This window comes from Argentina anserina, chromosome 4, assembly GCF_933775445.1.
Source record: "Argentina anserina chromosome 4, drPotAnse1.1, whole genome shotgun sequence".
In the NCBI taxonomy this organism is placed as follows: Eukaryota; Viridiplantae; Streptophyta; class Magnoliopsida; order Rosales; family Rosaceae; genus Argentina; species Argentina anserina.
Genome location: NC_065875.1, coordinates 27,684,642 through 27,705,595, shown reverse-complemented (window position 1 = coordinate 27,705,595; position 20,954 = coordinate 27,684,642). Strand labels below are relative to the sequence as shown.

The 20,954-nt window shown below is 40.1% G+C and overlaps 3 protein-coding genes across 3 annotated transcripts; 2 read left to right on the top strand and 1 right to left on the bottom strand.

The window, feature by feature from the left end:
• Window positions 1-192: 192 nt before the first annotated feature.
• LOC126790128 (uncharacterized) lies at window positions 193-7,416 on the top strand. Its single transcript, XM_050516272.1, has 11 exons — window positions 193-491; window positions 579-862; window positions 941-1,135; window positions 1,305-1,651; window positions 2,099-2,390; window positions 2,789-2,947; window positions 3,765-4,130; window positions 4,863-4,928; window positions 5,160-5,208; window positions 5,697-5,820; window positions 7,087-7,416. The coding sequence occupies exons 1-11, from the start codon at window positions 209-211 to the stop codon at window positions 7,181-7,183; spliced, it is 2,262 nt and encodes a 753-aa protein (XP_050372229.1). The 5' UTR covers window positions 193-208; the 3' UTR covers window positions 7,184-7,416.
• Window positions 7,417-11,977: 4,561 nt separating this feature from the next.
• On the top strand, window positions 11,978-14,178 carry LOC126790946 (LRR receptor-like serine/threonine-protein kinase GSO1). Its single transcript, XM_050517328.1, has one exon. It carries the CDS (start codon window positions 12,257-12,259, stop codon window positions 14,096-14,098), a length of 1,842 nt encoding a protein of 613 aa, XP_050373285.1. The 5' UTR covers window positions 11,978-12,256; the 3' UTR covers window positions 14,099-14,178.
• Window positions 14,179-14,354: 176 nt separating this feature from the next.
• Window positions 14,355-20,715, bottom strand: LOC126790956 (high mobility group B protein 7-like). The gene is made up of 10 exons (XM_050517343.1): window positions 20,698-20,715; window positions 16,396-16,472; window positions 16,199-16,281; window positions 16,035-16,078; window positions 15,845-15,958; window positions 15,704-15,761; window positions 15,570-15,614; window positions 15,369-15,461; window positions 15,213-15,284; window positions 14,355-14,617 (listed from the first exon to the last, which is right to left on the bottom strand). Exons 3-9 carry the CDS (start codon window positions 16,220-16,222, stop codon window positions 15,213-15,215), a joined length of 450 nt encoding a protein of 149 aa, XP_050373300.1. The 5' UTR covers window positions 16,223-16,281; window positions 16,396-16,472; window positions 20,698-20,715; the 3' UTR covers window positions 14,355-14,617.
• Between the last annotated feature and the right edge of the window lie 239 nt (window positions 20,716-20,954).

Here is a 20,954-nt window from a genome sequence, read left to right as displayed (position 1 = left end):
ACACTACAAACAAATAATGGCGCCCCATAATTGGATATATTTTTCAATTTTTATTTATGTTCTTTTTTGGGTATAATAGCAATTGGGCGTCAATAATTGGTGCATTATTAGCCAAACAGAAATTAATATATACATCAAAAAATGGGAAGGTGGACTGAACGGAGGTGTTGGAGGAATAGGATTGGAGAAGCCAATATAATAAGATGCAATGAGAAGGCATCTTAGTAGCGGGCTGTTTGTGAAGTTGCCGCCACTCTCAGTACTCGTCGTCTCGTCTGCAATTTTCGTCTCCTTCCTGGCTACGATGACGACGTCATCAGTGAGAACGAGCTTGACTCCTCCGGTGGCGAAGAAGGTGGAGCACACGATGGAGTTGTTCAGTGACCTGAGAGTGGACAACTACTACTGGCTGCGCGACGATTCTCGCTCCGACCCTCAAGTCCTCTCTCATCTTGAGCAGGAGAACGACTACACCAATTTCCTCATGTCTGGTACCCATTTTCCTGCTGCTCCGCTCCCGATTTCCATCTCCCTCTATCCCATTTTGACCTGCATCAATTAATTATTTATTTATCTAGGAACTAAGAAATTTGAACAAGAGCTTTATGCTGAGATTAGAGGGAGGATCAAAGAGGATGATATATCTGCCCCTGAGCGGAAAGGTGAGTACTATTACTATACAAGGACCTTAGAAGGTAAGGAGTATGTCCAACATTGTCGACGCTTGGTACCAAACGGTGAGGCTCCTCATTCCGTGCATGATACCATGCCCCTCGGACCCGATGCTCCTCCCGAGCATGTAATCTTGGATGAGAATATCAAGGCTCACAGTCATGCCTATTATGGCATTGCCACGTTCAAGGTAATCCTGCAGCATTTGGATCGATTTTCCCATGTTGGTGCTTGTTTCACTATTGACTCTGATTTCTTCCATCTCCAGGTTAGTCCAAATAGCAAATTGGTGGCATATGCTGAAGATACCAAAGGAAATGAAATCTACACTGTTTATGTCATTGATGCTCAAACTGGGGTTCCTGTGGGTCAACCTCTACTCAGTGTAACATCCTATCTAGAATGGGCTGGCAATGAGGCTTTGGCTTATATCACAATGGATGCCACTCTCCGGCCTGACAAGGTTTCCTAATCCCCTTCCTTTGTATCTCATGCCATGCCATGCCATGTTTCAGGCAGCTACTCGATTTGCTTTCAACCAGTTGTGCAACATATATAATTAAATGACCTCCCTAAACTTCGTGTGTGTGTGTGTGTCTCCCTTAGCTTACAGCTTGCTTTCCTTTTATCAGGCATGGTTACATAAATTGGGAACAGAACAGTCAAGTGACTCCTGTCTCTATCATGAAAAGGACGATATGTTTTCTCTTGAGCTTCAAGCTTCTGAGAGCAAACAGTTCTTGTTTGTTGCATCTGAAAGTAAAACTACAAGATTCAACTTCTATCTTGATGCTTTGAGGCCTGAAGGTGGGCTTGTGGTTCTCACTCCTCGTCAAAATGGCATTGATACATTTGTTAGCCATCGAGGAAATCATTTTTTTATACAGAGGAGAAGTGACCAGTTTTTCAATTCTGAAGTTATTGCCTGTTCAGTGCAAAATACATCTGAAACTACAGTTCTCCTTCCCCACAGGGAGAGGTAATAAACTAATTCTGAATTATTGTCCTGAGTTAGTCATTAGCACAAGCAGCAGAATATCACATCCTATGCATTCATTAATATTTACAAACTTGTTATAATAGATATCTAATGCTCTCTCTCTCTCTCTCTCTCTCTCTCTCTCTCTCTCTCAAAGTCCATTTAGAATATTTTTGTAGTGTAGATATTAAGGGAATACATATTTTCAGTGATCAGTTTGTGATGTAAATGAGCATGAAGGGGGTGTACCAAACTCCAAAAGTCAAATCTATCACCTTCAGATGTCATGTTATCCAATTAATGCTCACACATATGCACGTTCGTCCCTCAATTTCTGCTCAGAATGTCAAAGTTTATGGTTTATCTGCCAAAGACATTTGACCTTAGCCATTCTTAGGAGACATCAATTTATGCATCCAAAACATTCTAATTTGGAATTTTGTTTAGCATTAAAATTCAGGATATATGTCTTTTTAAAGATCACCTCGTTGTACATGAGCGTGAAGATGGCCTACCCAAAATCACTGTCTATCAACTGCCAGATGATGGACAACCCCTCGAAAGACTTCAGGGTGGTCGAGCTGTTAAGTTTTCAGATCCAACATACTCTGCACATCCATCCGAATCAGAATATAGTTCCAGCATATTACGATATTCTTATAGCTCAATGAAAACACCTCCCACTGTATATGATTATGATATGAAGACTGGCATTTCTGTTTTGAAGAAGACTGAAACTGTAAGTAACACTTTGTTTTTCTTGTTTTTTCTATTAAGCCTTATTTTCATTGTTGGTGTGGTAATTTGATCATGTGGGAGTAGAAATTGCATCCTGGCTTGCCAGAAGTGTTAATTGCAACGCAGTATTATTGTAGACTAATTTTTGTGGGGGTTCCTTCATCCGATATTCTCTGTGGTGAGGTTTATTTTACAGTGAAGCTCATCCCATGTGAGAGACAGATAGGGTTGGAAAGATAAGTGGTAGGGAAATGATTGGGCTGTACAGCTTCGTTCGAACTCTTAAGATAATTGGCATCTGGTCTATTGTTGTCGGGATTTTATTGTTAATTAGACTTGAACTTCTCTATTGGTGCAGCACCATTCTATTATTCAATATTTTGTCCATTTCATTCTCAGGTTTTGGGAGATTTTGAAGAATCAAAGTATGTTACTGAAAGGACATGGGCTAGTGCTCCAGATGGTACTCAGATTCCAATATCGATTGTTTACAGGAAGGACATCATAAAGCTTGATGGATTTGATCCGTTGCTACTCTACGGCTATGGTTCTTATGAGGTAACATAAGAATTCATAGAGTAAAATATGTACGATTAAGATTTTTTTTGTTTGGGCTTTCTGAACTGCAATCATTGTTTTCCAAGTGTGGTTATATAAAAACTTGTGTCCTCACCACACAAATGCAAGATTCTTATAAATACAAACTAAGGACTTCTAGGTAGGTGATTAAGGAAAGGCATCTGAAGATAGTAAAGCTAATCAGAACCATCTTTCCCCACATTATAATACTAGTGGGAAGAGAAAATCTTATGCTTTTGAACCCCAGGCATCTCCAAATGCTTAACTTTTTTCTTGCTATGGTCTTGCAGAATTTTTTCTCTGGCATGTGGTCACTAAATCTGATCCCTAATGGGCATATCAATTCTCATCTTTGTTGATATTTGTTACTGGTCCACCAAGTGTTTGTCTTGTATATGTTTGCGAAAATCCTGAGAATTATTAATTTTTTTACAGTAAAAACAAACCTTAATTAAAGGCACTGTCTGGGTATCTCAGAAGCTTGGGCTCTTCTGGCATCTAACTAATTGCATTTGTGTACTTGTAACAACAAACAAGTTGTTGGATTAGTTCAGGGTAACCTGTGGAGAATTGTCTACAATTGTCTGATTTATTCACTGCATGTTGTCTAGTTGTAACTTGTAAGTTTCATAATTCATCAACACTTTTTAAGTGTAAGGCATGTAAATTACTGCAGAGGCAATATACTGCCCGCTTTTTGGTACGGAATTTTGTTTTTGTTCCTCATTTGGAATTCTTTTTCTCTGAAACTCCTGTCTTATCTTTGTTTAATTTTCCTGTCTTATCTTATCTATAGATCTGCATAGATGCCAGTTTCAAAGCTTCAAGGATGTCTTTGTTGGATCGGGGTTTTATTTATGCTATAGCTCATATTCGTGGCGGTGGTGAAATGGGGAGGAAATGGTATGAGGATGGGAAGTTACTGATGAAGAAAAACACTTTTACAGATTTTATTGCCTGTGCTGAATATTTGATTGAAAAGAAATATGGTTCAAAAGAAAAACTAAGTATAGATGGAAGGAGTGCCGGTGGATTGCTCATTGGTGCTGTTCTTAATATGAGACCTGATTTGTTCAAAGCCGCTGTTGCTGGAGTGCCTTTTGTTGATGTTTTGACTACCATGCTTGACCCAACAATCCCTCTCACAACTTCAGAGTGGGAGGTACTCTTCTTTTTCCTTATCAGATCCAAACTAAACCATATGTTCAGATTAGTTGAGAGTTACATATTATTTAGGAACAGTTGGTTATTGATATACCTTTCCCTATTTTAGATCCTGCACCTTAATTTGTATTTTTATTTTGCACTGTGTAGGTTCTTTGTGGCCACTTCAAGCACATTTTATATACTTTTGGTTTCACATATTTACCTATAACAGGATAATAAATACTAGTCCAAACTATCGTAGCATGAGTGCAAGTGTGCAACTGTTGATAATCTAGATTACTCTTTAACAGTGATCTTTGCAAAGAATCAATCAAGTTGGAGATCACATAATAACATAATTGATCAAACAACGGACTGTTCATTGAAGGAGAAACAGTGTTATACAAAAGTCTGTCAATTGTCTGATAGTTGTTACAATTGGATAATTAAAAATTTTCATTTGATTGACTTTTATACTGTTGTTCTTCAAAAAGAGAGATTTAGAACGTAAATTTCTGATCCTGACACTGATGCGTGATATCTGCAAATATAAGATAGTTTGGATGGGTCCGGCCAATCAATTTGGACGAGTGGCAAGAACATTGTTTATAATAATATCCCCATATCCCTAATCTCTTATAATTTTAATCAGCTCTCGTTGGCTGCAGCCTGTGGGTTTGCTGCTAGTGCCTTCATGAGTTTCAGGCTTTTATATTCACCTATCCTCTGGAAAATTCTGTTTTTGCAGGAATGGGGCGATCCACGTCGAGAAGAATTCTACCATTACATGAAGTCATATTCCCCTGTTGATAATGTGAGGACAATATTAATCTTTCGCTTTCCTTAGCTTGAACATAAATAATTTGGCATCGTGGTTTAATTATTTGAAGTATGTTTCACATTTCTGTTAAACACGAAAAGGAATAGTGATATTCTATTTTCTCCTTCTCTAATAGCTTAAATCACCTCAAACTTATACATTTTGAACTGTGAGCTTCAGTTATTCTTGTTTCTATAGTGATCTATTGACATTGTTTTCGTGCAGGTTAAGGCTCAAAATTATCCAAATATTCTGGTTACTGCCGGTCTAAATGGTAGGCACAAGATCCTAACATGCCCATGTAAATTTGAAATTTTCATTATGGGAATGCAACACATGATTGACATTGACATAATACATCTTTGATATTGATATTTTACAAGCAGACATCCTCCTTATACATTTCCTTACACTTGAGACGAAATGCTTGCTGTCTGATGAAGGAAACTCTTTTAAATTTACGAAACGTAGATTTCACAATAATTAGGGATGTCTCAAGCAAATTTTAGAATTAGGAAACTACATAGATTAGAAAAATCTATTAAGGGGGGAGAAAAAAACTGAAAAATGAGGCTTTGTTTGCTATTGCAACATAATAGTACTTATCCTCAGCGTCACAGCAAAGGCTTCTTGGATGGTTTGATCCCATGGATGAGACTTCCCTTTATAGTGGACAAGAAGATTACGTATTATTATATCTAATAAATGTTTTCTTCTCTTATATTTTATCTGATATCAATCCATCTACCATTGTTGAAACAGATCCTCGTGTTATGTACTCGGAACCTGCTAAATTTGTAGCAAAGTTAAGAGATATGAAGACAGATGAGAACATCCTTTTGTTTAAATGTGAAATGGGTGCTGGGCATTTTTCAAAGTCAGGGAGGTAAATATTCTTCTTCTTATCATGCTTGAAGTTATCACTGGTAGCATTCACTTTTTTATTTGTTCTGTTAATTATTTGGGATATATATATTATACACACAAAGCTTCTCAGTTCCGGACTGTCCGGATTGTCTGTTCCAGAGACGCGTAACGACGGCGCGGATGGTGCCTGCCGCACTCCCCCTCCCGGCGCTCATGTTTGTGCCGGCCGGAATTTCAGCACCGGCCTATGGCGGCCGGAATTTTAAAATTTCCAGAAATTTTCAGATTTCGGCCGACAAACAGGTGCGCCGGGAGGGGAGTACGGCCGGCACCATCCGTGCCATTGTTGCGCATCGCCGGCGCCAGAAACGCCGAATCCGGACAGTCCGGACGTCTGCACCTGAGAATTGCTGTATATATGTATATGTATAGGTTGTTTCAGATGCGAACGTCTGCACGTGCTGATTCGGCGACGCACAACGACGGCGCGGATAGTGCCCGCCGCACTCCCCCTCTCTCAGCGCTACTATTTGTGCTGGCCATAGCTCCAGCGGCAACCATAATCTGTAAATTTTGTAAATTTGCAGATTCCGGCCATGCAACTACGGTGTTGGAGCTCTAGCCGGCACATACAGGAGTGATGGGAGGGGGGAGCACGGCCGGCACCATCCCCACCGTCGTTGTGCGTCGCCGGTCACCAGAATGGGTCCAAATCCGCATGGTGTGGACGTCGCACGTGATAAACATTATATATATATATAAGATGAGGGGCGATTGAGAGCGGACATCCGCAGTGCACCAAAGTGCAGACGTCGATCCTTTTACCGGAAACCGGCCGCCAACAATGATGCCTCTCTTGTTGGATAAAGAGCAGGACCATCCCTAACGACGTCACGGAGAAGATGAGGGTTAAACAAGTCGAGGTCAAAGGTCTGAGCAGCAATCTTGCCGGAAAACTCATGCCCGATCAATGTCGACTGCAAACTAGCTGCTGTTGACTCTGCTGATATGCAGAAGCTTCAAATTGTGGCCCAGGTTTCGTTTGGTAAGAGAAACATCATTGTTAGCGGCCGGATTCCAGTAAAAGGATCGACGTCCGCACTTTTGATGCACTGCGGACGTCCGCTCTCGACCGCCCCTCTATATGAGATATATCTTATAAAAATTTCGAATTTGAGTTAATGCATGCTATGCATCAAGTTGTTAAATGATACATCAAAATAGTATTATTGTCTTTAAAGTTGCAACTAATATAGGTTTCTTCAACGGTTGTTGTTTGGTACAGATTTGAGAAGCTTCAAGAAGATGCCTTCATCTATTCCTTCATCATGAAGGCTCTGGATATGATTCCTGATTCCTCACCATGGGGTCTGAAAAAATGAATGGTGGCAGGTAGGCCTCTCAGCAATACATATTGTTGGCAATTAATTTGCAGTACATTACTGTTAGTAATTACTTTGCAGTTCTGTTCAGTGTAACATTATTCTGTTGGAAGTTGGCAATTTATCTTTGATCACTAAGACAATTAATAGGAGTTCAAAGTTGAATATTTTTAAAATACGTTGTCATAAACTGAATTAATAAATGATTGATTCGAAATAGCTTCGTACTGGTTTTTACTTTTTAGGCTATTGTATTTATTTTTATTAACAAAGTACACTCTTGCTGGAAAAAGACGTCCTTGTTCCTCATGGGCATTCCTCTCCCTCCAGACTTGTTTGAGTTCATCTTGGTGCTAAGCCTAAGCGTAGTCGTAGAGTAATTCAATTTACCGCTAATTAGCCAAATAATACTCGTCAACGAATGAAAATGTAAATCTCATCGCATATGCAGCTGAAAATCCCGTGATGCACAAATCCTTGTCGATAAATATTTACTGCCAAAATGAACAAAATGGAATACGTCGGCATCCTTATCTGCGAACATTGTTGAAGATGACACGTACACTATCTGTTAAGAAGAAGATGAAAGATCAGAAGATAATTTGAGAATGTCAAGGCTTAAATGATTTAGCCTTGTAAGTGTTCTATATATAATGGTTACAAGCACATTTGATAAGCATCAGTGTTCTACATGATTACTATCATTGATCAAGTTACAGCTCACAAGATCTCTATCGGATACAGAGAGATTCTAGGATATTAACTAATTCTAACTGAACTAGGAGTAGTATTGAGATGAAACTCTGTTTCTACTGGGTTTGTTATTGTCGTTAATAACTCTAGTTTATCACTCCCCCGCAAGCTGAGTGGCCTTGGAAGGACAAGAAGCTTGGCAAGCAATGGAAATGAGTTGAAGGCAGTCCTTTCGTAAAAATGTCAGCAACTTGATCAGTAGTAGGAACAAACTTGACTTGTAACTCTTTGCGTACCACCTTCTCTCGGACATAATGGTAATCAACTTCCACATGCTTAGTACGAGCATGGAACACTAGATTTGAGGCAATTGCAATGGTCGACATATTATCACACCAAATTGTAGGCGAATGCAAGAAGAGACTCAGATCTTTAAACATGGAACGGAGCCAAGAAAGTTTAGCTGCAGTGAAAGCAAGTTGACGATATTCCACCTCAGCACTGGACCGAGACACAGTCCGATGAGTTTTAGAGCTCTAAGAGATGAGATTAGGACCGAGATACACACAATAACCACCGGTCGATTGTCGATTGTCAGGGTCCCCGGCATAGTTCGCATCTGAATAAGCACTGATGTACATGGAGCCTGGTTGATATGTAAGACCGTAATTGACAGAGTATTTAAGATAACGCAAAATGCGTTTCACTACAATCCAGTGTGTTGTTGTCGACGCATGCAAGAACTTGCATACTTGATTAACAGAGTAGGAAATATCAGGGCATGTAAGAGTGCGATACTGCAAGGCTTTGACGACACTGCAATACTTAGTAGGATTGGCAAGTTTATCTCCGGAATGCAAGCTAAGCTTCTGACCAGAGGCTGCTGGTGTGTTGCACGGATTGGCATCAAGCATTTTTGTCTTAGTGAGCAGGTCCACAATATACTTCGTTTGGGTGAGATAAAGAGAAGAGCCATCGTACGTTGCTTCAATGCCAAGGAAGTAATGAATGCGACCAAGGTCTTTCATCAAGAAAACTTTGCTCAAGTCAAAGATTAGTTGAGTGAGATGAGAAGGACTATTACCAGTTATCATAATATCGTCAACGTAGATTAGCATAATAAGAAAAACACCATGATCAACATAAGTGAACATTGAGTAGTCCGATAATGATTCCTTGAACCCCAAGCTTTCTAAGTAATCAGCAAAACATTGGAACCATGCCCTCGGCGCTTGTTTCAACTTACAGACATGATTGGGGAACTCAGAGTGAACGAAACCAGGAGGTTGCTTCATGTATACTTCCTCAGTGAGATGACCGTGGAGAAAGGCATTGTGAACATCAAGTTGTCGGACTGGCCATTTATTCGACACTGCAAGGGCTAGAACCAAACGAATCGTGGAGTGCTTGACCACTGGACTAAATGTTTCAGCAAAGTCGAGCCTTTCTTGTTGATGAAAACCATTTGCAACTAAACAAACTTTATAACGTTCCACACTGCCATCAGCCTTCTTTTTAACTTGAAAGATTCATTTGCACGGCAACAAATTCATGAATGAAGGAGGAGGGACCAACTCCCAGGTCTCATTCTTGGCTAAGGCATTGATTTCTTCTTGCATAGCTTGATGCCATTTAGGATCCTTGACTGCTTTACTGTAATAAGATGGCTTAGAAACATCATTAGTGATAGACACAAGCATTGCATATCTAGGGTTAGGCTTGACTATGCTACTTTTCATGCGAGTTTGCATTGAATGTGTATTGTCTAGAGAGCATACCTGACTAGGGTCACGTGCATTATCCAAAGTAGTACTAGGCAGTGACAGAGTGCTAGATGATTCCAAGGTCACATTAGGTGAAGAAGATATCGTGCTGGTGTGTGTAGTGTGTGTAGGTGAACTCAGAGGAGAAGAAAGTGTAGTGTTTGTAGAGACATCAACAGGAGAAGAAGAAATCAGTGAAGATGAGCGTGTAGTGGTGTGTGCATGAGAAGGAGAATAATTATGTATAGAGAGAAGACATCATATATATATATATATATATGAAATCAAAAATGTAAACACAATGATACATTGCTTACCAATAATTTTCAAAACCAAGCCTCTTGAGTGAAATATGATGTCTCAAAGAAATCAACAGATCGAACAATTTAATTGTTAAGGTCCTTTCATGGATTCTTTTCCTCCCTACCCATTTTTCCGAGTAAGGTTGTTCTCGTCCTCCTCATGCACTCGACTATCACCACCGGAATATCGACTTCCATTGTTCTACTGGAATGTTTGCATTGTTCCCACCTTCACTAAATTTCTAGTACGGTAAATAGTTTATGCACGTAAAATGGAAGTGGTGTAGATAGGATAACTGCACTCTGTTTAGGAGTTTCATCTTCTTATATTTTTATTAACATTTTATTGCTTTATCTAAATTTTGGTTAGATTATTATTGAGAGAGGAAAAATTGACAGGGGATGCTGGGCAGTTCCATTAGAGTTGTTTGCTTAATTAATACCGACTAGCAAGCGCCCACACACAGACGTGTATAGGAATTTATTTTTATTTTCAATTTTTTGTAGTCTAGTAGAAGTTATGAAATTAGTGGGATTTAATTGTTTAATTGTTAGTGGGAATGTGAGATTCTCCCTAATTTTTCTGAATTTTTATTTCTATTTAATATTTAATTTACCGTTATGTCCTTCAAACATTAAAATTATTTTTAAATTAAACTATGATCCATGATTACTAACGTACTTTTACTACTTTTTTAGTTGACAACACTAGTTCTCTTTATAATAGTATAGATAGATTAATATTAATATATATAGTATTATAATACTAATATCATCCATCACACTGTAATCATGTCTTTAAGTAGTCATTAGCCTCATTATTAGTGAGTCTTATGTTGACACGATGCAACCAGATTTCATACATTTACATTAGAGGCGGTAAGTGGGCCGAAAAGCCTGAGCCTGACCAGTTAAAAATCGGTTATGCACGTCCCAAGTCTCGTTAGAAGCCCGGCTCGACCTGAATCCGTTATTGTAATGGGTCGGGCTGGGCCTAGATATTTTAACTTATGGGCCCGAGCCATTTTTGAACCCGGACACGATAAATTCATGGGCCGACCCGTTAAACACATAATTTTATATTATTTATATAAATATTTAAATAATTATAATAATGATATTGAATATTAAACCTTCTACATATAAATCTCTTGATTATTTCATTATTTTAATTATATTTGTCTCAAATATCATCAAAATAGTGATAAAAAAAATCTTAGTTTTGACATATGTAACGTTTTAGAAATAAGATTATCAAATGTGTTGTAACATTTTATTTATTTTACTATTCTAAATAGTTATAGAAAATAAATACTTTAATTACACAATTTTTTTAATGTTAATTGTATTTTATAATCCTAATGGGCCGGGCATAGCTTTGGCTCGACATAGACTTGAGCCGTGGTCCGGGCTGGGATTAATATTTAAGCAAATGAGCTCGCCCCGAGTCCGGCACGAAAATAAATTTATTGGCCCGAGCACGGCACATACACAGTTTTAGCCCGCTTAAAATGGGCCGGCCCGGCTAGATCCGACCTGTTTGTCACCTCTAATTTACACTTGCAAACCTAATAAGCCAAGTAAGTCAAAGAAAAAGAAAGATTTCTAATGGAGTTATATTGCTAGATATGGTCATTTCATACCATCAATTGACAAAATGATTTGCCATACCGTTACAAATGCCGACTCTCTCTTCGACTTTTAGGCCCGACAGAAGGGTCAGTCGGCGGCATGAATTGCTGTATCCTAAGTAGTTATTTGAAAAGGCAAGCAGCTAAAACTGAGCAAGTAAAGCAGGGTAGGACTTGAGGGATAGAATTTGAATATAGAGCGCTCCAAAGTTCAAACTGGAACTAGGAGGATCCTCGTGATCATCAAACGGTCACAATTCGATTTTGCATGTGAATTTCTTTAAACTGGTTTAGCTCCCCACGACTGTATCATCTCACATATTTTGCTACTATAAATATGAGCCTAAAGTGCTGAGGGTCTTACACACACAAGTCCAAGTCCAACCACGACTGATTATAATTTGTCATCCCAGACACTAATTCCTTTCCCAATTGTATTTCTCATCATTAACCCTTGCTCTCTACGTGAAGTACCCACACTACCGTGTTTCTTCTCTTTCTTGGTCGCCTTGTAACTTTTCTCTGTCACTGCTTCTTTTCCATCATCAACTTTAGTTATTCCATCTGGCTACCTCTGTCTGCTCAGATCCCAACTCACCTTCTTCCCTTCCCTTCCTATTGCATGACATCTTTGCCTGCAATTTGGTCGACTCGTCTGATCTCTAATTCTCTATACTCTCCAAAATGCCTCTCCTTCCCCTGAGATGGCTAATAATGCTTCTCCTCATACTATCAGTGTCTTCCTCATCGCTGCCGCGGCGGAGACAAGAAGAAGAAGCTGCAGCAGCAGCAGGTGTGTGCTCAGTAGCAGATAGAGCTGCCCTTCTGAGCTTCAAGGGCAGAATAGTCAAGGACACAACCGACATTCTGTCTTCATGGACAGGCACAGACTGCTGCGCAGGAGGATGGGAAGGTGTCGAGTGTAACCCAGCTGGGAGGGTTACGGTCTTGCAGTTGCAGAGTCCTGCAAATAAGGGGTACATGATGGGCACTCTCTCCCCTTCTCTCGGCAATCTGAATTTCTTGGAGGTCATGGTAATCAGTGGCTTGAAACAAATTACAGGTCCTATTCCCGACACCTTCTCCAATCTTGCTCACCTCACTCAATTGGCTCTCGAGGACAATTCCCTCCAAGGCAACATTCCTTCAGGTATAGGCCGTTTGTCCTCCCTCCGGAGCCTCACACTCGCTGGCAACCATTTCAAGGGCAACATTCCGCCAAGCCTAGGGGGTCTGACCAATCTTGTACAACTCAACTTAGCAAGGAATTTGCTCACAGGTCCAATCCCAACAACTTTTCAAAATTTTCATGCTTTGCAGTATCTGGATCTTAGCTTCAATGTCTTAGCTGGCCTCATTCCAAGCTTTGTAGGGCAGCATCTTCACAACCTTACTTTTATAGACCTCTCCCACAACCAATTATATGGCCAGATGCCTATATCTATCTTCAGATTGCCAAACCTTTTGGACTTGTCATTGGATCATAACCAACTGACGGGGAGCTTTCCAGTCCAAGTTGGCCAACTCAAATCCCTTACGAGTCTTTCCTTGAGCAACAATCGACTTAACGGTCATATTCCGGCATCCATTTCAAGTTTGCAGAACCTCTGGCACCTTAACTTATCCAGAAATGGGTTTTCAAGTCCTTTACCAGAGACTTTTGCCAGAGGCATTCCTTCTCTGTTGTCATTAGACCTATCTTACAACAATCTCATTCTAGGGACTGTTCCGGAGTGGATCAGAAACCGGCAACTTAGAGATGTGCATCTTGCTGGATGTCAATTGAGAGGAACCCTCCCAAGCTTCACAAAGCCCGAGTCTTTGAACTCCATAGACTTTTCCCACAACCAATTTACTGGTGGAATTTCAAAGCTCAACCTCACCAGCATGTCAAGCTTGCAGAGCCTCAAGCTCTCAAACAACCAGCTCAAGTTTAACCTTCTAGAAATCAAATTGCCAGACACCATATCTCTGGTTGATTTTCACTCAAATCAACTCTTTGGATCTCTCTCGAGGATATTAATTAACAGGGGAAGCAGCTTTGGCTTTTTGGAGGTTTTGGATGTATCAAACAATCAAATTTCAGGTGGCATTCCAGAGTTGAGACAAGGACTGAAGCTCAAAGTACTCAACATTGGAAGCAATAAGATTGCTGGTCACATCCCCAATTCAGTTTCAAACCTGATTCAACTTGAAAGGTTGGATCTCTCAAGGAACCAGATAACAGGCACCATTCCCACAAGTTTGGGTTTGTTGGGGAAACTCCAATGGCTTGACCTGTCCATAAATGGACTCACCGGAAAAATTCCAACAAGCTTATTGGGTGTGGAAGGTCTAAAACATGCAAGCTTCAGGGCAAATAAGTTATGTGGACAGATTCCACAAGGGAGACCATTCAACATTTTTCCTGCAGCTGCATATCTCCACAATTTGTGCTTATGTGGCAGGCCTTTGCAACCTTGCAGAGGCAAGAATAAAGGCCACAAGCAGAGCAGAAAGACTCCAGAAATAGAAATGAGCCAGTAAAATGCTGACTCACTTGCCCAAGATTCGCTCACAGTACCTTAGGAGCAACTTGAAAATGAGATATAAGCAAGAGCTAGACAACTATTATCCATATATATAACTATTTATTCATTGCCTTCATCTCTTCCTTTAATTTGGATAAATCGAAAAACACAATACACATTGTATCCAACCATTAGAGATAAACTGTATATCCAAAAAATAAAAAATTAGCTAGGGAGATGTTTGCGGCCCCATATGTTAATTAAGGTTAAGCTCCCAAAACATTTCCTTTAAAGAAGAGAATCAAAACTTCCATTACCATAGGAAAAGATATCAGAAAAATGCCAACAAGTATATTGGCAGCAGAGAATCAAAGATAAGCGATACTATGTGATCAAATGACCGCATAAATGATAGGGAAAGTCCTCAAACTATTTAGACTACACGATCACAACAAGCCTAAGGATTTACAAACATCCAATCATGCAATTTTCACCCCTCTACAGAATAGAGGACATACATTTTTAACAAAATATAGAGAAAATTAAAGATAAACCCGACTTTGGAGCTCCTTTTTAAAACTAAACCCGTACCCTATTTTTCTTTTGATTTAGACCCAATTCATATGCATATAGCCAAAAACTACCTATATATACATATCTTCTCTAAATCGAATTTCATTTTCACCTAACTTTTTCATAAGTTTTATTAAAAAGTTCCATGATTTTCTCAATAAATATGAAATTGATCCAAATAAAATAGTTAGTATCACAGAATAATTCATAATTAAGGTAATTAAGACATAAAGTCAATTAAGAACAACGTAAATTAAGACTAGGAATTACAAATTTATAATTAAAATATTAATATAGTGAGTTTAATTTATGGAATTTGGTACATAATTTGCAACATGGGTCGGACGAAAGCTATAATTAAGCGATTTAGAAATATCTGATTGTTATTTGTATTAGTGGCAAGAAAAATAATTTTGATCAAAAGCAGGTGTGGTTTCTTATATCAAATAATTACTTTTTCCTTTTTTATTCAACCTAATTCAAAGAATTGTAAAGGTGAATTTATTTTAAAATGGGTGTTGATTTTTGGGTATATAATGAATTACCCCCAAAATATACTACTCCCCGTCAGATACTTGTTCCACTTCCTTCTCTAGCACTTCCTTTTCTGAAACATCTTCAGCTTCACCCTGGACAAGCACAAAAAAATAGATTCAAAACAAAAACAGGAAATGAGCAACCACAACGATACATTGAAGAATGATGAGACTTACATCACCATCTTCAGCATCATCAGCTTCAGTCTCCAAGGTCTTTTTGAACTCAGCTTTAAGCTCAGCAGCTTTGTCAATGTAAGGCCTTTTCTCCTAAATTCAAATGACATGCAATGAGATGGCAGATTTACAAGATTGACAAATATTCCCGTCTGATAATGCCAGAGTCAGTAATTAAGAATCAGAGTATTGAAAACTAACCTCATCAGTCAAAAGTTTCCACTTTTCACCACCCTCTTTTGCAACCTAAAGTGAATAACAAGGATAAAAATCAAATAACAAGTAGTCGGATTCTGAGATAGAGTAATGAAATGGTGAATTGCAGAACAGTATACCATCTTAACATCCTTAGAATCAGGATTAGCTTCCTTGTAGGATTTTCTAAAATCATGCCTGAACATCCAAACAAGACATTAAAATGTAGGAGCACACGCAATCAGGGATAGTAAGAGAAGAGATGAGGAAAAGAGATATACATGAATAGGAAAAAGGCAGTGAGAGGGCGCTTGGGTGCATTTGGATCCTTGGTCTTGTTGAGCTTGTCAGACCTGCTTCTCTTTGCATTTGGTTCTGATGTACTGGATTTCTTCCTGCCATACAGCAGAGACATCAATTGCACACAAAAAGAAGGAACCCCCAGGCAACTGGAAAATGATGGAGGATTACCTCTTGGTAGTCACTTGACTGGGGTTCTTCCACGACTTGAGCCTCTGAATGATAGTTACAAGCAAACTTGTTGAAGCCATAGTAATAACCAAGCAAATTGAACATTTCTATAAAATAATAAATAAATAAATGAAACCAAGTGTATTGAAGAAATGTAAGCCGACCGAGATTGGTCTTGATTTTGGCATCGAGGCTGCAACTGTGAAAGCTTATGGTTGCCACCGGGACATCCTTTTTGCACCCCTCGCTGCACATTATTCAATAACACATAGAACTTGGTTGTTATTCTAACAGATCTGTCGTGGTAGATTTCTCAATACTGTACTAATAATAAGCGAGCGAGGATATTAATTGTAATTACCAGCGGGCAAAGGCGCTGCCATCCTTGCCGCGAACGAGACAAGGTCTAGTGGAGTCCTCCGCTGCCGTGGCCTCCACTGTTAGGATCATTATTCTACAACCCTATATTATCTTGGGCTTGTGTATTAATTTACCTAGATGGACTGGTTATTGGACCCGGATCGGGTCATATATTAATGGGCATCTAGGGTTGATAGTATGAACAACTATATAAGGCATTTAGCCTCTAGTGTAAGGGAAGAAAATGAAAATGAATATTATCTTTCTCTAATTTATTGCTTGCATTTCCTTTAATTTCCTTCATTACCTAGTTCCATGGATTATGATCCTATTATCTGGTATCAGAGACCTTCGATCCATATGGGCGAAGTGTTTCCAGCCCCTGATTATCCCTCCCACCCACCGCAACTTCCACCGCCGTGGCGAGAGTTGTTTGATGGTGTTACTGGCCGCTACTACTACTGGAACACTGAGACGAATCACACTCAGTTTGAAAAACCTGGGGTTCCATCACAGCCTCCCTATCCATCAGCCTCTCCAGATATGTTTTCTCAACCACCTAGTACCCTCTCCGCATGTCCAACCTTCCATCCCAAATCTGAGATACATGCCAAGAGTATTCCTCTAGATGCACAAGCACAGCTCATGGTTGCTCTTCAGCACGTACGAAACGAAATGCACGAAATATTCAGGGAGGAGGAACGTCGGGATCAGGAGAGCCGCTCGAAGATCTTGAAGAAGCGTCGCCCGCTTTGGGAAATGACCTCAAAATTTCCCCGCCCTACCCCTACCCACCACAGTACTGATTCTCCTACAATTACCAAACCCACAGCTCAAGTTGCTTCGGCTTCTCCATCTCCACCGACCCCCACTGCCTCTGAGGACTCCATTCAATCACACCATCAGCCATGCCCCCACCCTACCCAACCAATTTCTCTCCATGGCAAACCACTTAAGGCTTCCGGCAGTCGAACCGCCATGGCAGCAAAAATCAGAGCTTTCAAAAAGGGCCGACAATCGGAGCTGTTACGTGGTGCGGGTATGTCCTTGAGGTTCTCGATTAATCGCAAGCACAATCTTTGGGTCGTGCAGGCAAAGAACGGTGATGTCATCCCTGAGTTTATGGAGGAACTCTATCAGCTCGGTGTGGGTCCACATATTCTGACCGACACATCGCATCTTCAGGCAACAACGCCATCTTCTCTACCACCACCTTGCGATGTCCCTGACCAGAAAGAGGTCTCTCACCCCAAGCTTGTTGCTTCTATCCTCATCGACGAGCTAGAAACTCTTCCTCAATCCTTCTCTGTCGCCGTTGCCGAGGAGCTCAGCCTCGCTTCACTGGAACCCCAAAGCGACGCCGTGGTCGTCTTTACTGAGTCTCCATTCCAAATTGGAGGAGCGTATACGATGAGTTTGACTTCAGCCCATAATCCAATCTCAGTTGTTGTTAAAGCACCAATGGTGTGTCATCCATCATCTACACTTAAAATTGGTGGTAGCTACTCACCTGCTTCTGTTTTGTTCAACAATCACGACGAAACCGAGAGGGAACCTAACGGGTTAGAAATTGTCCAACGAGATTGGGAGTACAAGAAGACTATTGCCCAACATGTTTCTCGCGAGGATACCACTTCTACTGATTCGACTATTGAACAGAAGGTAACAAAGAAGGATCAATTTTACGAACACGAGTTTGCTATTGTGTTTCAATGTTGCAAGTTGGCTAATCATTATCCGACCCAATGGGCATTGTCTGTTGTCATTTCTCCTTGCTTTAATTACATGATTACTGGTAATGTTTTTTGTGGTGAATTTATTGGTGAAGCAAACTTGTCTGTTGGTAACAATTATGAACAAATGCAAGTGAGTTCTGTCAGGGTGCCAATGTCGTTAGTTGCTCTTCCAAGTAAAAGAAATGCTAAGCAGCTAGATTCTATGGTTTGCGCATGGGTCAAGTTTGATGTTGAGAGGGTAATATGCCTTGTTGATACACGTTCTGCAGTGTGGTTATGGTGTTGGCTATTTTGTTGCTTACAATTATGTCATTGTGAAACAACAATTTTTGGAGGCCTTCTGGGTTGTCACAATGGAGGTTTCTCTCTCTATAATTATCAAGCCAAAGATCCTTCATTAGTAGAAGCATGGTCTGCTGGCAAAATATTATTGGTATGTGGGAACTTTGACCTGTTTTTTGCCGAGGACCATGTGCTTAATGATCATGAGAGAATTGTCCTTTTGCCATCATTTAGTCATGCCTGGGGTTTTCAATTTCATCAACTCGACCCTACTTCTGGTCATTATGTGGCGATAAATTTTGCCAAGGTGCTTCTTGTCTTCCAGAGCTATTTTTTTATGGGTACCATTGGGTTACAGATGGTAGTTTATGCTTTAGTCCTTTCCATATATGCAGCAGATTCTATCAAACTGAGCCCAGGTGTGGGTGTTATTATGGACATTGCAAGTTGTATGGTATTAAGAGCCATGGGCATGATTTGTTTTGTTGCTTCGGGGTTCGTGACAAGAGATACTGCTTCACTAGCAATAGCTATCCCTCATGTTGGGAATGTCATAAGTTTCGAGCATTCAAAAACAATAGAGGCTGATGTGCCTGGGTTCGGTCATACTGGTAGGGTAGTGGAGCTTATTACAGACTCAAGACAGGAGCTTCCTTGTTGGCTTCTTGATTATGCAGAATTATTGTTGTCTTTTGAGGGAGATCATAACCAAAGTTCTTGTAGCAGTAACTTCGATGAATGAGACTTCTGTTGGAGTAAAAATTATTTTGCTAAAGGCAGCTATAATGGTGGCAATTTTTTGGGGTATGAGGTTGCTGCTTTCCACTCAGATACTTCTTGTAATGGGAGTGAATATGATGCTCATGGTACTGCTAGTTCTTTGAGCTTCGGAGATTATGTTTCTTTGGTTATCTGCCCTCCTTACTTCCCTACGTACATTATTACAATTATGGAATTTTTCTCAAATGTTGTTGGTGATAATGCATTGGTTCCTTCCACAATCTCTTCAGTATCCATGCCATCAATTGAGGTGTTCTTGCTTATCTTCTTGTCTGCAACCTTTGACTCCATGATAATGAAATTCGTGATCTCGAGCTATCTACTGCATAGTGCTGACAGTGCAGCTTTGGAAGTCCCTTTTGCTTCGCCAGCATGTGTAGCACCCACCAAAATGAGACTGAATCATTATGCCACAATAGTTTTGCTGATTTCACAGGTCAGTTCTCTTATCCGCAGCAAATATGAGTTATTTTCTCCAAGGTTTCTTCAAACTTTGGCGGATCATGTCTGTACGGATGAGCTGTTCCTGGCAGTGAGGACTTCAATTATGGTTTCTTCACCATTCCACGCACTAGTGCGAAATATATTTCCTCTATCACGATCTATGGTTGTTGTATTGTCCTTACGGGGACATTTGGCTCACATATTGAGAGAAGACAGACATTTCAGTGGTTTGACTATGATCTCACGAGTATGTACTCACTGTATCATTGGCATGGTGGTACTTAGTTCTATCATTCTGCTTGTGTCTTTGAAGTCTCAACGACAAGACTATGACATGAGCTTTTTGGGGATAATAGCAAAGTTAAGTGCTGAGATTGCAACACTTGGCCAAAATCTGTACGAGAGTGCTGAAGGTGCGTTTCAATGTTTCAAGGCGCTGCTTCTATACTCCTTTCCATGCTCTGCTCAGCTCTGCACATGTGCTCCCATCTTTGAAGTTTCTCTTGCGGATCTTGTTTATGCTAGCTGGGCTATGGTGGATACTGGCCAGGAAATGGAGGTCATTTTTGTTGACAGCAGCATTGGAGACACATTAAGTAACGCTAGGGAATCAATATCATACAGTAAGCATGCTCTTCAAATTCATGCAAAGCCCTTGCTTGACGTCCTTTCTGCAGTTGCTCGAGCAGGCAGTTACTTTGTTTAACCAGGCCTTAACACTACCCTCTGATGGTCCTGATCCGCGAATTTCCAACTTCTCAAGCTTGAGGACAAGCTTGTTTTCAAGGGGGGGAGGACTTGTTAGGACCATTATTCTACAACCCTATATTATCTTGGGCTTGTGTATTAATTTACCTAGATGGACTGGTTATTGGACCCGGATCAGGGTCATATATTAATGGGCATCTAGGGTTGATAGTATGAACAACTATATAAGGCATTTAGCCTCTAGTGTAAGGGAAGAAAATGAAAATGAATATTATCTTTCTCTAATTTATTGCTTGCATTTCCTTTAATTTCCTTCATTACCTAGTTCCATGGATTATGATCCTATTATCCACCCTCTTCCTGGACCTTGCCAGTGAGCTTTAATATATATATATATAAAGAGGGAAGGTCTAAACTGGGTTTGAATTTGGACGAAAATCCCAAAAGAGGGAATTGAGATTTGGAATCCCCCGCTCTTCGTTTCATTTGGCGCCCATCTATCAGTCTTGGGTTCTCACTCTGTCTGGGCTGTGCGGCCCGGCCCAGTTTTATCTGTTCATCAAAAACAAATATTAAATAATAATATGGTGGGGGTACCGTAGTAAATACT